Below are 16,009 nucleotides of genomic sequence, written 5' to 3' on the forward strand. Positions count from 1 at the left end.
TAAGGATTAGTGACAGGAAGAGCATCCAGCCATAAAATCTTGCCTTATATAATTCTGTCCAAGCCCATGCTAGCATGAAAAAACACAGGCTTTAAATGAATGAACAATGTAAAAACATGTCAGTGGGAAATACAAAAATGAGAAAAATTTGGCAAGGATATTTAGTACTTAGAAGTTATATTGTAACAGAATATATTAAAAATCTTTAGGATATCATTTGCATATTGATTTTAACTGTAACTTTTTTAATCCCCAAAAAGTTCCATTGATGCTAACCTGAGACCTCTCCTAGTTTAATGATACAAACTTCTTGCTTTAAACTTTAAAGTTAAAGTGATCAAGTTAAACCTTTCAATCAAAATTTCATGTTAATTTATGTTCCAAACACCAGTTTAAAAAGTAACAAGGACAAAGTTGTTTCATTAATGTTTTACTTTCAAAATTAACTGAAACAAAGGCAGATTTATTTTAATAGAAATATGGTTTAAAGCAGGGGTGGGCAAACTTTTTTGATCGCGGGCCGCACAGTGCGTCTTTGGAACCTTGGCGGGCCTCATTTATAAAAATCAAGTGAAAATATTGTGAATTACAGTACAACTGAAACAGTTACGAAGTATCTGCATAGAAGTTGGGATTCATAAAAGCTCTCGGTGGGCCGCATGAAAACCTATGGCGGGCCGTAGTTTGCCCACCCCTGGTTTAAAGTAATGTAACCCATTTTGTTGTCAGTCCAACTGAAACTAGTGATTGATTGGTTATATTTTGATTTCCAGATTAGCAGAAGTTGAACAAAGACAAGGATATTCAACTCCAGATTCGTAAGTATTTATTTTTCTCAACATTGATGTTGATTTCCTCGCATTTTTTTAGACATATTTTTAGAATATTACTTGGAAAATATTTCAAGTTCAGAATTGGTGCAGGATTGTATGAAGGACATTTATATTTTCAAATTAAGTTTAGATGCAAGCAGGATGACTCATTCAATACAGAAATAAAAACAGTGGATACTTAATTTTTTTAAATTCTCTATCATATGGGTCATTTCTATATATATCTATGTATGTCTTTTAATAATGACCTAACTACTACTTTCACAAATTCAGTGAGGTCTATATATTGCAAAGGAGATTTAATAAGACCAAAATTTCTTTAGATTTGCCTGTTGAACTTGATAAAAATAATTAAAATTTTATTAATCATAATATTGTCATTTTTTTACCACATAGTCATTTTTAATTTGCTTTTTAATGTAAATGTGAAATCATAGTCAATGGCCTATGCCAGTGATATGTTAAAAGCACCATTGGATGAAAGACAAAGTTAACCTCAGCCAATATAGACCATAGATGGTTGAAAATCCATGTTACTGGATAACCAGCGGGAAGCTACTGAACCAGCACTGTCTGTGGTGTCTGTAGTCAAGATTTTTAACATTCAAATAGCTTAATCAGTGTTTCTCATGGATTGGGGGTGGTCCTGGAGCAGGTAACTTGCCATGTTTAATAAAATTGGTTGGTTTTTAAAGTTTTAAACTTGTCCAACACTGGTGAAGAAAAAGAGATATGGATCCAAAATCTTTCGTCTTGATAATGAGAAAGAAGACAGGGTGAGCCAAAAAAAAAAAAACTAATAAATGGATAGGGACTGATGTTTGTCACTTTGAAACTAGGTAGGTTAAACTAAACCCCTACTGGGCCCACTCTACTTAACTGAAAATAGGTAACACAACGTAGGAATATCTCTGCTCTAAACAGCAACATCACTATACAAGTGGTTTGCTGGATATGGGTGTGTATGGCTTTTCACTGATTGCAGGCTGTGTATAGTGGCTTGTGTGTTATAACCCTGATAGCCAATTAACTCATCACACACACACACACATAGCCGTTCAAGTTGACATCTTCTGTGGCCATAAAGCTTAACCAGCATATCCAGTCAATGAATCATCTTTATGTTAGGTTCTTTTATTTTTACTTTTATCTCAGAGAAAAACTGGCAACACTTTTCAGGATTTCCAAGACTGGTTGGAGGAAATTATATTGAAACCTGAGCTGAATGTGTGCAACAGAACAGATTCTGCTAAAGGCAGTTGGTGGTGTTAAGCAATGGGTTAATTTAGAATCTTGAGATTAAAACTTAGATGCCCATTGTTATATTGTGTCAGTTTATTAGGTTTCCTTTAGAATATTTAATTTGCACAATGGTTTGCTTAGTTCTTTTTTTTGGGGGGGGGGGGTTCCGTTTTTTTTCTGTGAGTTAAAATGTTTAAAGAACTCCTTTTTGTCTCTTTCATTACTTGTGTTACTGAGTGATAGCTACAGTTGTATATGAAACCAGTTTAGCTTCACAACTATTAGACTCTTAACTGAAATATGATGTAACATTACATTGAAAATAAATCTAAAAGGGCTGTTATAGCCATCATAACAACAATACATTTAATGATTAGCTGGCTGACATATCAAATCATTCTAATCATGACTGGAAATTAGATATTCTACATGTTACTTGCCATTATTTGTTTCTACTCTAAAGAAGCAATGACAATTTGAATTACTGAAAATATTTAAAAGATCTAATAAATATTTCAGTCTTAATCATGTTAAGATGCTCGTTTGTATTTTATACATATTTATTTTTTTTTACTTTACAAAGCTCTAAATCTAAATTTTTCAATGCCAAATAATGTTTTTCTTCAAAATATTTGCATAGAATTTTTATTTGATACTTTCTCATAAATCTCTCATTACCATTTTATTCATTCCACTTTTATTAGAGAAGATGAACATCACCTTATAGCCCAATATTGTCAAAGTCTAAATGGAGATACTTCATCTAATGTAGTAAGTAATCCTTTCATTTTCTTATAGGAATGATTGTGTGTGTGTGTGTAGTAGGTAGTCCTCGCCAGAATTATAAAGTTTATAAGAACAGTCTGTTAGTTTAAATGCTTTTATAAATTGTTTACTTTATGATTTCTGTGTATTGTTTTTTGAAATTAATTTTTAATTTGAGTAGTACTAGTACTTATAACTCATGAAAGCCTTCAAAGACTGGTTAGGTTAGTGTTTTTGATGTTCAGTGTAGTTGATACATTTAATATTCAGTTTGAGTTTATGCTTCTGAGTATCTGTAGTGATGATAGGAGTCCATGAGATTTCAATTCTGATGAGGTTGGGAGTGGAACTTTCTGAAGAGTGAGGTTCCTTAGAAACACTAACTTATAAAAATAACACATTGTGTGGAAATATGTTGAATATGAAAACATGTATAATTTGTAATGGTAGTAATTTTGATAACAGTATCAAATAACACATTCAAACAGCATTGCTTTCCTTCACCATACTATGATTTATTCTTCACTTTGAAAAGAAAATATCATATAAAAATAATTTGATTAAATCTTATTTTTATCCTGCATGTGCAAACGAAAGCTGGGGTATTGTAATCACTCATCTTTGTGTATTTGCAAAACAGCTGAATGGATTTGCACGACATTTGGCAGAAATACTCATTGGGGGAGTGGCTCGAAATGATGGGCATTTGGTTTGATTATCTTCAAAAAAAAAAAAAAGAAATATGTATGTGTATAGATCATGGTATACCTATGCACATAGACACATGCGCATACATACAACTCTGTGTGTGTGTGTAGATCATTGTGTACCTATGCATGTAGATACATGTGCATACATACATACATACATAGATATGTGACTCTGTGCGTCTGTGTGTGTACACTGATGGATACGAGGGTTTCGTTTATTTATGAGTTGATTTCTTAATTTCACCAGAGTATAAATACCTATAATGGTGATACTTAAGAAAAATAATTAATTCAATTCAATTAAAAAGCATGAGTAAGCCACACAATAATTTACAAAAAAATTTATCTCTGAGCAGGATATGCATCGCCCCTTCGATGCCTTTTTTTCATTTCATTTTTAAATGTTTTATTTCATGCTTGTGTTTTCATTAGCTAAAAAGTCCTATGCAAATAATGATGGCAGTGGATGCTGAACAACGGTCTGAACTTGAAGCTATGATAAAAGACTTGGAAGAAGAAAATAAGTATGAAGTAACTTCTTTTTTTTGTTGTTGTAAATTTTAATTGTCTTATCAGTGTCATCAAGCCATGTAAATTTTCAGGTCTATATCAATAGCATTTAACCAATAAAATTTTTGTTAATTATTTCATTTATCAGAATCACCAGATGTTTCCTCTTTGGGTTACTAACAATCAGTTGAATTAGACATCAGTTGGGCCTGTTTTCACTGGTCTCTGTATTTTTATATGGTACTTTTCAACTGGGTCCATTAATCTGTATTTCTAGCTTAAGAAATATACTTATCTTGGTCCATGCCTTACTTAACATTGGGAATCCTCTGTCTTCACAACTTATTGCCCAAGTGTACAATTTGCTTTTGCTAAAATCATTTTATTAATAAACTTTTGGGACATCAGTGGAAGTTTGCAATCAAGAAATATTTAATAGGGAAAATACAAATATTCAAAACAATTTCTTATTTTACTGTGTTAAAAATGAAGGGGATTAAACTGAATTATAATATATTTTTATTTTCAAAGCTGAAAATAGTAGTTAGTCTTTTTTAATAGCATTATAATTGTACAAGTGAGGAGTGATAAACTCTGTAGAATAATAAGATATATTTCTTCTGTGTTTCTTGGTGTTTAATTATATATCTTTATAACCTGAATTTAATTTTAACAAATTGGTTTTGCATGTCAATCCTCTGGGAATGTTCCCCTGGGTCAAGATGCTAGCACTGTATAGACACCTAAAACAATTAGCCAAGGCATGGTACATGTTACCAAGAAATACTCACTTGCAAGTGATAGCTATAATTTGTTTATAACTCTTTTATCTATGTCTTTACTACTATATTGATGTTTCATGTAATATGTTGCGTGTTATTTCTCTGTAGTAACAGATTGTGTAATTTTGATATATTTATGTCAGTCCTAATGTATTTATTTTTATTATCATTCTTTATACTTTCAATTCCTAAATTCTATTTCAATTCCTTAGTCATTATATTTAGTTTCTCTAAATCTTTGTCAAAAATATTTTCATCTACTGGGAATCAATATTTCTATTAACATGCACTTTAACTATAATATTTGGATAGTTTACTTTTATTTTATCAGTATATACAGCTATGTTCGTAATATTATTAGTCTGTCATTTTTAGCTACAGTGGTTGATATGTTTACACCACTTGGTTTTGTATCAGTTCAATTGTTGCCTGCATAGTTTCCAGTGTACATACTTAACTACTTTGATATCTAAGACTTTTTTTCAATAATATTTTTCATGTATGGGAATGGTTCTTGATTGCCTATGTTGCCTGTTTTGACTCTGACAGAGTATTGACCTGTCCAAAGAATGTCTTCCCATACACTTACCTGTTATTACCTTTTCTTTTCAAGCACATTTTTATTCTATATTTCCTTAATCTCATGTTTCCTTCTGATTTAGCAGCAATTTCTAGCTGTATTACATTGGCTTATGATAAAACACATTTACAGTTAAGGTGAACCAATTATTTTCATTCAGAGAAGAGTTTACATTTATCAAAATTTTCTGATTCTCTTGCTTAAACTTCTATCATTTGCAAAATTTATTTTAGTGTTACACTATATTTTTCTTTTACATATATCTGGCATTATTTATTTGATCCCGCTTCAATCTGGTATCTCATTAATTTGCAAAGAATAAAGAAATCATTTCTGTTTCATGCTAATTTTTCTTTTGTGAAGATGAAAAGAAACTTATTAATTTTATTATGTCAAGCTGGCAGAATATTTAAAGCATTGGACACAATACCTTGCAGTATCTCTTTCAACTCATTACATTCTGAGTTTAAATTCTGCCAGCATCAACTTTCCTTTTTATCCCTCCAGGGTCAGTAAAATAAAGTACCAGTCAAGTATTAGGGTTGATATAATTGACTATCCCCTTCCTCCTAAAATTGCTGACTTTATACCAAAATTTGAAACCATTATTATTATTATGAAGATGGCAGGCTGGCAGGATTCTTAGTCAGAAAAAATATGTTGCAGTATTTTTTCTGATTTCTTTTTTTTTTTTTTTTGTACATTCTGAGTTCAAATCTCACCAAATTCAACTTTGTCTTTCATCCGTTCAGAGTCAATAAAATATGTACCAGTCAAGTACTGTGGTCTATGGTATTGACTAATGTCATGTCTTCAAAACTGTTGGCTTCGTACTTCAATTAGAAATCATTATTTCAATTGTCTTATTTTTGTATGCTTTAACAACAGCACATGTGAATGTTGCTCTGTGCCTGATTTAGTATACACAATATTTTGTATTTTTTTCTATTTTGAAAGTACTGTATATTATGTGTGCAATTCCTAGAAGAGAATATATGTAAGTCCTATGGTTTTGGTATCTTTTTATAATTACCAATGTGCCTTTTTTTTTTTATTGCAATCCCCACATTCTGATTAGCTCAACTTCCAAATTTTTCTCTATGTAGTTTCTCTATTTCTTTTAGAAATATATTATCATCAACTGGAATTAGGCAACATCTTTCTTTTCCAAGTGATCTTTGATAATGATATCTGACTGATTTTCCCTAATCTCCATGAGACTTTTTACTATGGGTATTTCTTAATATTGATATAATTTCCAGTGCATGAAGGCTTCAAATCTATCATGCCTTTATATTTATTCTAGTTGACTAAGCTTGGACAGCTAGAAACTGTGTGGTTCATTTTCTCTTAACATACTCCTCATATTCCTCATGTCCTTTTTGTCCTGTTTCATTATGTTTTTAGTAGTTTGGAGGTAAGAAGACTTGTACTTCTCAGGCATTGCTGAGGCTTCCTTTATCCACTTCCACTCTGTTTAGTCTTGTAAAATTTTGGCAAGAAGTCTTTTTTGTCAAAGTCTTAGTATGACATTTTGTAATTCCTTTAATTTTTTTTTTCTCCTCTTCTCACAGCTATGTGGTTGTTACTTTATCCGCTGTTGTATTTTTAAAGACTCCCTTTAGTATCATTATTTATTATTATTATTATTATTATTATTATTATTATTATTATTATTATTATTATTATTATTATTATTTAAGGTGACAAGCTAGATGAATTGTTAGTGGGTCAGACAAAAAAATTATTAGTAGAATTTCTACCAGTTCTTTGTGTTCTGGGTTCAAATTCTGTCAAGATTGACTTTGCTTTTCATCCTTTTGTGGTTGATAAAATAAGTCACACCTCTCTTTTTTAAATCCTTGTGTTAGTCATTAATATCTCAGATCCCCATTTCCTCTCCCAATCAAAGCTAATGCTTCAACTGTTATATAATAAGTTATCAATTATTATCTTCAGAAATCTTCAAGCGGAATATGACAGACTCTGTCAATCTCAAAATTCCCGCGAAAGTAGCCAAGGAAGATCTGATGAAGAGGCTGCTGCTAACAGAGATGCTGAGATGGTTGCTGAGGCTAAATTACTACGACAACACAAAGACAGGCTTGAGGCACGAATGCGCATTCTTGAAGATCATAACAAACAACTTGAATCGCAACTACAGCGATTGCGCCAACTTTTAGAACAGGTGAGCAAAGTTTTTTGAAACAGATATGTTGTACAAAATATTCTCAGCAACTATTTTTGATATTGCTCTTGTTTTGAGATGTTTTATTAAAAGTAAATTTAACACTTTCAGCCACAACCAGATCGTAGTACAGTATCTGTCAATTCATCTGCTCGGACATCACCACTGACCACTCCATCTTCATCAGTCAGTTCCCTTCCCTGCGGCCCTGTTCGGTATCGTTTTAACATGCAAACAGAAACAACAACATCTTTGTCAAATGGTCGAGATCATTGTGAGTATTTTTTTTTTCTTATGTTTTGTCTATGCTGAATTATATATTTTGAGGAAATTATGTTCTTACTCACTATTCTAAATTAAAGTTGCAGTATCTAGCTGGGATGAAAAAAAAAACATTTAAAAAAAACAGTAGTAAGTTCTTAGAATTTGGATTGTTTCAAATTATTTTAATATGAAGAAAAACAACATAACTTCCTCAAGGATTTGGTCAAAACAACTCTATATTTTGTACATGTACATTAAATATATAAATTGAGTAGCTAACTAGTAATGAATTTAACTACAGTTTTAATGGAGAGTCACAGCTGGCTAAGTTAATCAGTGTCTACTCATATAATATTGATATAATTTCCAGTGCATGAAGGCTTCAAATCTATCATCCCTTTATATTTATTCTAGTTGACTAAGCTTGGACAGCTAGAAACTGTGTGGTTCATTTTCTCTTAACATACTCCTCAGTACCCTTAATAAAATCACTTGTTTTCTCATTATAAAGTGTCTCTGTTGTAAGCTGTTGAGACACTTTATTGTGATGTTTCATTAGCCTGCATTGCTCAGATAACTGCTGTCAAGAAGACTATGAGGAAATCTTGTACACCATTATCTAAATCACTATATAAGAATGAGGCCTTTAGTGGTAGCTTAATAATAGGTTACAAGGCATTGTAGTATCAATATTATATATGAAAGTTAAATTATTTCTTACAAGTGCAGACATAACAGTAGCTTCTTAATTGTTATTTTCTCACAGCAATTGATGGGGCACGCCATAAAAAAGAAGAAGAAATCATGCCTGAAATTCCAAGTCCACCTACTTATGAAGCACGTTGTAAGTAAAGAAAATTAATATTTTTTAATTTTTGTTGGGTTTTTTTTTAAATTTAAAAACCAGATTATTTAAATTCAGAAATTTAATTATTTGCAAAAAAAAATTATATTAAAAACTTCCTTTAAATGTATTTTCATTTTATTAATTCTATTTTATATTTGAATCAGTTTGATTGTTGTTAATATGAGTCTCGTATTTTCACCCATTATTTTTTTTTATTCAATGATGTTGAAATTATTTACAAGATAATATTTTTCATATAAAGTCATTTAAATCTTAATACTGAATATACTTTTTAAAGTAATTTTCTTTAATTGCAGCATCTAACAGTGTTGGCAACCTCTTCCATATGGCCGGCCAAGTTGGCAAAGCTGTTGGAACACTTGTGACTGTCATGACAGATGAAGACGGTGTTGAGGAAGAATCCAAACAGTAAACTTACATCATGATCATGATGGTGTTTTCATCTTGGAAATTAAAATCCACAATCAGAGAAAGCAGACAATGTTTCTGTTAGAAACGCATTGTTATATACTTTGATCCAAACTTTCAGTATCTAATGGAACCATTCTGTTGCTGCTCAAATCAAAATTTGTTGTCTAGTTTTAAGAGATTTAAACTAGAAAGAGTCTTCCATTCAATTTGACTAACAAACCCTGAAATATTAGTGCCACTGATGTATGTGATTAATCAAATGTGACCATTTTCATTATCAATAGCCTAAAGGAACTTCAAGCAATGAAGACATCTGTTTGTTTGTTTGTTTTTCTTTTAGTGATATATCAGGACGTAGTTATGGTACTGAAATGATATTGAAAAATATTACTACTCCAGCAAGAATAAATATTGCTTTAAATTCACAACTACTGCTATCATAAACCCCATTACCACTACCAACATTACTACTACTGTTACTAATATGTTTATCACTCCCACTTCTAAAAAAAAAAATGCACATCAATATTCTTGGTACTTTCACTTCCATCAAGCTATTATAAAAATCCTACTGAGACAGCAGTTTAACTAATTTGACCAACTAAATTAAAAAGAAAAGCCTTTAGCAATTTAATCTACCCTTCTGGTTGTTGCCAAAAAGCATAAAAGTTATGTGCCAAGATGAATGCATTAAGCTTTCTATTTTATGTTTCAAAAGTTAAAACCAAGTGTGGTTTTATATGATGCTATGAATGTGTGTAGGTTTCATACATACATTGTTTCCCAAAGTTATCCAAACTAATGTAAATTCTTGTGTATATTTTCGTAAAGAAAAAGCAGAGAATATTTTATAATGTAGGATTAAGAAAGAAAACTTAAACTGTTTGAAATATGATTACAATCCCATCTACTAAAACTACTTGCATTTTAGACCAAGCAAAGCTTTTAAACATCTTAAATCTTTAATTTAGTCAAGATTCAAGAGTTCTCAAAAGCTAAATGAATATTATGGATACATTCATAATGTGTCTTGGTAACTGCAATTAGAAATGATTTCTGCAAAGATATGGTGCAATTTATAGAAATCTAGCTTTTTTTTTTTTTTTTATCTAAATGTTAAAAAAATCTGACTGAAATAGTGTCTTCAGTCCTCGGAACTGGTGCTACTGTTACTATTAAAAGAATATATTTATGTTGTGTATATTGAGTCCTAATTGTTATTATATACGTATGTTAAACACTGCTGGCACAGATAAGTTCACGTCATCAATGGCCCAAATATTCCAGTGGCAGTGTTGTGGCAACTAATGTTCTGTAGTGGCTGTCATGTCAGTCAGATGTATTCCCGCGAGTACACTCGGACAATAAAGCAGCTTAACAACCTGAGCTTCATCCATTATCTGCACAAGGACGTGTGAAAAGAAACAAAATTGTCGTATATCTGACTAAAGCTCAGTTTTTATTGAAATAAAAAAGTTGATCTATTCTAATTATTTTGTTTAAAGCATTTCATTTCTCTGTGATACAAACATTTTTTCTCCTTTATGTTGTATTTATTGAACTCTAGAAATATTGAACCTATTTCATTATATGCCATTTCTTATATCATTAAATTTATTATTTTGTGAACTCCATTGAGGAATGTAAGGTCCTAGTAATTCCTGGTTTCAGTTTCCAGTTACAGCCGTTTCAGTTCAATTATGTTGCTAATGCTCTTGAAAAGGCCTAAATGTTATACTGCTCATTCTACTCTCCTTGGAATTTCTGACTTCATGCTTATGTAGGAAATAATTGGGTAAGTAAGAAGCAGTAAAGTGATATTTAGTTGTGTCTGTTTACATTTTAAGTTGAAATTCCACTATATCAGCTTTGCCTTTCATCCTTACACAGTGAATCAAATGAGAATTAGATTTGTTTTAACTCAGTTTCTGTGAATTATTTGCCTTCTATCTAATGTGTGGCCTTGTATCCATGTAAAAAATCCATATTGTTATTGTCAGCAATGGTAAAGCATCAGACTAAAATATTTATCAGCATTTAGTTGTATCACCCTTTGACATTCTGAATCCAATTGAGTTGAACTTTACCTTTCATTTCTTTTGCATGTACTGGATTCATTTAATCAGTTATGTCCTTATGCAATTTGTGACCTTATTCCAATTAAAAAATATATTATGATGTGGAGGAAGGAATGGATCAGTAGTACCCAGCTGAAAAATACCTTACAGTATTTGATTTATATTCTGGATCTAATTTCCATTGAGGATCATTTTGTATATGTATCCCTCTGGGGTAAACATCTCAGATGATTCTGTGGCCTTGTGACAATCTATTTAAATAATTATTACTAAAGCAGTAGAGTGACACTAACTATGAACACTGAATAAAATACCTTGTGGTGTTCCATGGATACCCTTTTACATTCTGAGATGAAATCCAAGGTCAGTTTTGCCTTTTGTACTTCTGCAATCAATAAAATGCAAATATCAATGAAGTACTGAAGCAACATAATTAACTACACCCCTCTCCCAAACATTGTGATAAATTAGAAATCATTATTATTGTATGTAAAACAAATGAGTGGGAAACTGGACTAGGTGCTTTATGATAACACGTATGGTATCACACTGGACTAGGTGCTTTATAAGAGCTCATATGGTGCCTTACTATTCTTAGAACAAGTAAGTGGGGCACCAGACTTGGTGCTTTATGATAGCTCATATATGTGGTGTCTGTTCTCAATTAAATCACATTACAGTTTCTGCTGAAGCTGATTGGTACTAATACATTGGGTTCATTTATATTATATATACCTTTTTTTCTTAGAATGGATAATGCCTCTAATCAAAAAGAAATCATTGTACCAGTTGCAGCTATTTCATTTATATATGTCGCAAAATTACTTAAAGAAAAAGCATAAGCATCACAAAATTTGTTTCTTCACTGCTCCTGTAAATCTGAAATTGTTTTATGTAATAAATGCCTATTGCTATTTATAGAGTAATGAAATAGATAGGCAAAATAAAGAGACTGGTATATCTGGGTTCAAGTTTGTAAAAGTCGAATTTGTTGTTTTATGCACATATGGGCATGCATACACACATACACTTCAATGAATAAAATACAAGCAACATATTGAGAAAAACTTACTCAGCTATAGCTCTTTTCCATCTAGGAGAGAGGATATTGTTAATTAATCAGCCTACAGATTAGACTAAGTATTTTGTTGTTTTTTATTTCATCTCATTTTGTTCCAAGTTCAAATCTTTTTGAAGTGAATGAAATGTTCATATACTTTGGTCGATTTTTATCAACAATTCTCTTCCTTCACAGCTTTTAGTTTTGTGCTTTGTGGATTTGCAGACTTATTAGAGCATGAAACAAAATGCCTTGCATTATTCAGTCACAGCCCTTCACATTCTGAGTCCAGCCCTGTTGAGATCAACTTTGCTTTTTGTCTTTCTGGGGGTTCAAATTCAAATTTCACCATTCATTGTGCAAATGACAGTCTGTTATTGGTTGGCAAATATCAGCATGGATCAGCAAAGTTTGCTGAAATTAGAAACAAGACCATCAGCTCTTGTTAGATTCATTTCATTGGTCTTGGTACTTCTGGTCGACAAGACACAACATGTTGAAATATCAGTGTCCCAATATATCTTGTACTAGTGAATCATATTATGAACTCATAGTTGTCATAAAGAAGCGCTTCTCTTGTGACAAACACAACAGTGATAAGCATATTTGCATTCAAATAATATGCAAGTCCTCATTTCAAACCTTGCTGTCAACTGTTCATATGATGATTTATAATAAAATAAAGTACCAGTCAAATACTGGGGGGATCAATGTAACCAACTAACCCCACTGCCTAAATTCCAGGTCTCATAATTACATTAGAAACAGTATTTTCTAATTAGTATCATTTACATTATTAGAGGACTAAAAGACAAAGAAAAAATAAATCCAGTAGGATATTAATTTAGTTACACTAATTTACATCCTGAGTTCAAATCATGCCACAGCTGACTTTGGCTCTCTCAACCCCAGCCCTACCTCCAATAAAATAATTAACAAGTCAAGTACTAGAACTGATTAATTGACTAATCCTCCATCAAATTTGTGAATTTGTGCCTAATTCAAAAATCATTATTATTTATTATCCTGTAGGATTTTAATTCAGTTTTGTTGTTTTACATTCTGAGTGTAAATCCCACCCTGAATCAACTTTGTCTTTCATTTGTGTTTACTTGATATGTATCTGTGTTGATTTAATCAACTTTATCGCTTTCCTGCAGATTTGTTGCCTTGTATCAATATAAAAAATCATCACCATCAATATTATTATTATTATTATTATTAATTAAGACAGCAAACTGACAGAATCATTGCCATGCCAGACAAAATGCTTAGCAGCATTTCTTTCAGCTTTGTTCTGAGTTCAAATTCTGCCAAAGTCGACTTTACTTTTCATCCTTTCTGGATCACTAAAATTAGTGCAAGTTATGCAATGGGGTTGATGTAATCAACTAGTCCCTTCCTAGCCAAGTTTCAGGCTTTATGCCTATAGTCAAAAGAATTATCATTAATGTAGCAAGCTGGCAGAATCGCTACCACATTTGGTGGCGTTTCTTTTGGTTCTTTTTGTTGTGACTTCAGATTCCACCAAGGTCAATGTTGCCATTAATCTTTTCAGGGTTAATAAAATAACCACCTGTTGAACACTGGGATCAAGGTAATCAATTTACTCCCTTCCACTAAATTGCAAGCCTTGTGCCTATTGTAAAAAGAATCATTATTATTTGAATGATGACAGAATTGTTAAAATGTTGGAGAAAATGCCTTGAAATCTTTTTTCTGGCTCTTTTGATTCTCTGTTCAAATCCTGCTAGGGTCAACTATTCTGTGGTTCCTGGGAAATATTAGAAAATAATATCAGATGGGAGCTCGAATGACTTCAGAGTGAATGATTTTTGCTCAGAAACTGTTAAAACTAATTGTCTAACTCAGAAACAAATATAAGCTGTAGAAAATATGTTACAACAATAGTACAGTGTGCATATATATATATATATATATATATGCACACATGTATACATACATATACATGTGTACACACACACACATATATATATATATATATATATATATATACACACACACACACGTAAACAAATATATACATATATGCACATACACTCACACACACAAACATATGTTGTAAGTTTGCCTCCCAACTCTATGGCTCTGGGTTCAGTCCCACTACATGATACCTTGGCCAAGTATTTTCTACTATAGACTTGGGTCAACCAAAGCTTTATGAGTGGATTTGGTAGACAGAAACTAAAAGAAGCCCATTGTGTATGTCTGCAAATGTCTTTATAAGTACTGGTATCAATTTGTTCAACTAAATGTTCTTCAAGACAGTTGCCCCACCATATCCACAGTCTAAAGATAAAATATATATATATATATATACATACAAGTGCAAATGTGTGTGTGTGTGTATACATACTTACGTGCACATAAAATTACACATTTATGAGAATATATCTCACAATGAAAGTTTCTGTAAGCCTTCTGAGATCAACACCTGAACCTACACAGGAAGTTCCTTGCCTAGGTGCAAGCCTGGGCAAAATTTCCTATGGAGACATGTAATTACCCATGTATGCCTATCCCTCATTTCCACACCAACCAACGTTCTATTTGCTTTGCCCTTCTCATGGAGAATGGGAGAGCAGGGCCAACAGAGCTTTGCACCAGTATTATTTTTAGGCATTGACTTTAGAACGTTAAGAGCTGTTAACAAATAATACAAGACATCTCTTCCAACACTCTAACAATGTCCTCGCTCCACTACTCTGGGCTGGTACTGTATTGTCTCCGAAAGGATGGAAAACAGTTGATTCCAGCAGCATTTCAGCTTGAAGTGCAGACAGCTAGAACTGGAATAAATACAGCCAGACATTCTATCCAGCTTCCTAACAACTATTTTAATTAATAACCTTACGCCTCAACATACAGAACAGAAATATAATACACATTTGCATATGTATAAAATAGTGGAATCATACATAAAAGTTATACACATTAGACACTATAAATCAGGTATGGCCGACCCTTTTCAAGAAACAAGGTGCATGCGACATGGCTCATCATCACACAAGACACATTACTAAAATTATTGTAGGTAATTTTTCATTTAGGTATACAATTCAGAACGTCTATGGGCAGCTGTTTGCCCACGAGTATTTTAAATAAACGATGATGATGATGAGATGGAAATGTGCCAAGGGATTCAATGAATAAACCCTCACCACAATTAAAGATAATGAGAGTAAGAAATTGTTATGACAAAGAATTAAATAACCTTAGCTTCCTACAATAATGCTTAATACATTATTGACTATTTCCATTAAATTGTTACTGGTTGGGCTTGTGGAAATGATGGGGTATGACAAGGAAGGGTGATCTGAAGAAAGGGCTGGAAAGGAGTGTAGGGAGTAGTTTTACAGTTGGGAAGATTAGAAAAGGAGAGATTGCCCCAGTATTTATTAGATTTTGTGTGTGTGTGTCTGTTTATCCCCTGTCACCCTTGATCAAGTAGGCCTATTGTGATATTGGTGGTGAAAGATAAAGAAGTGCACAATTTAACAGGATTTAACAGGTATTCAGTGAGTGATAGCATGATAATCAGACAGACAGACTGTTTTTTATGCAGTTCAGAATATATGTGTGTATGCATGAAACACTGAGGTGTATAAGCACTTTTTCAGTGTAAGGCATATGTATTCTTCATAATGGGTCAGCAACTATTTTGTATTATTTCTGGCTCTAAAAAGTAAATTTAGCT

General features: G+C 32.1%; 1 protein-coding gene across 8 annotated transcripts in view; it reads left to right on the plus strand.

The window, feature by feature from the left end:
• The window catches only part of LOC115232614 (dystrophin), a 744,226-nt gene extending 733,583 nt beyond the window's left edge, over nucleotides 1-10,643 (plus strand). For all 8 annotated transcript variants that reach the window (XM_029802603.2, XM_036512501.1, XM_029802605.2 and 5 more), the window contains 7 exons: nucleotides 774-818; nucleotides 2,780-2,846; nucleotides 3,983-4,074; nucleotides 7,382-7,610; nucleotides 7,722-7,884; nucleotides 8,641-8,718; nucleotides 9,039-10,643. In XM_029802603.2, coding sequence (XP_029658463.1) covers nucleotides 774-818; nucleotides 2,780-2,846; nucleotides 3,983-4,074; nucleotides 7,382-7,610; nucleotides 7,722-7,884; nucleotides 8,641-8,718; nucleotides 9,039-9,154 — 790 coding nt within the window. In that variant the 3' untranslated portion in view covers nucleotides 9,155-10,643. The remainder of the gene's footprint in view (nucleotides 1-773; nucleotides 819-2,779; nucleotides 2,847-3,982; nucleotides 4,075-7,381; nucleotides 7,611-7,721; nucleotides 7,885-8,640; nucleotides 8,719-9,038) is intronic.
• Nucleotides 10,644-16,009: the final 5,366 nt, after the last annotated feature.

Source organism: Octopus sinensis, linkage group LG2 (genome assembly GCF_006345805.1).
Source record: "Octopus sinensis linkage group LG2, ASM634580v1, whole genome shotgun sequence".
In the NCBI taxonomy this organism is placed as follows: domain Eukaryota; kingdom Metazoa; phylum Mollusca; class Cephalopoda; order Octopoda; family Octopodidae; genus Octopus; species Octopus sinensis.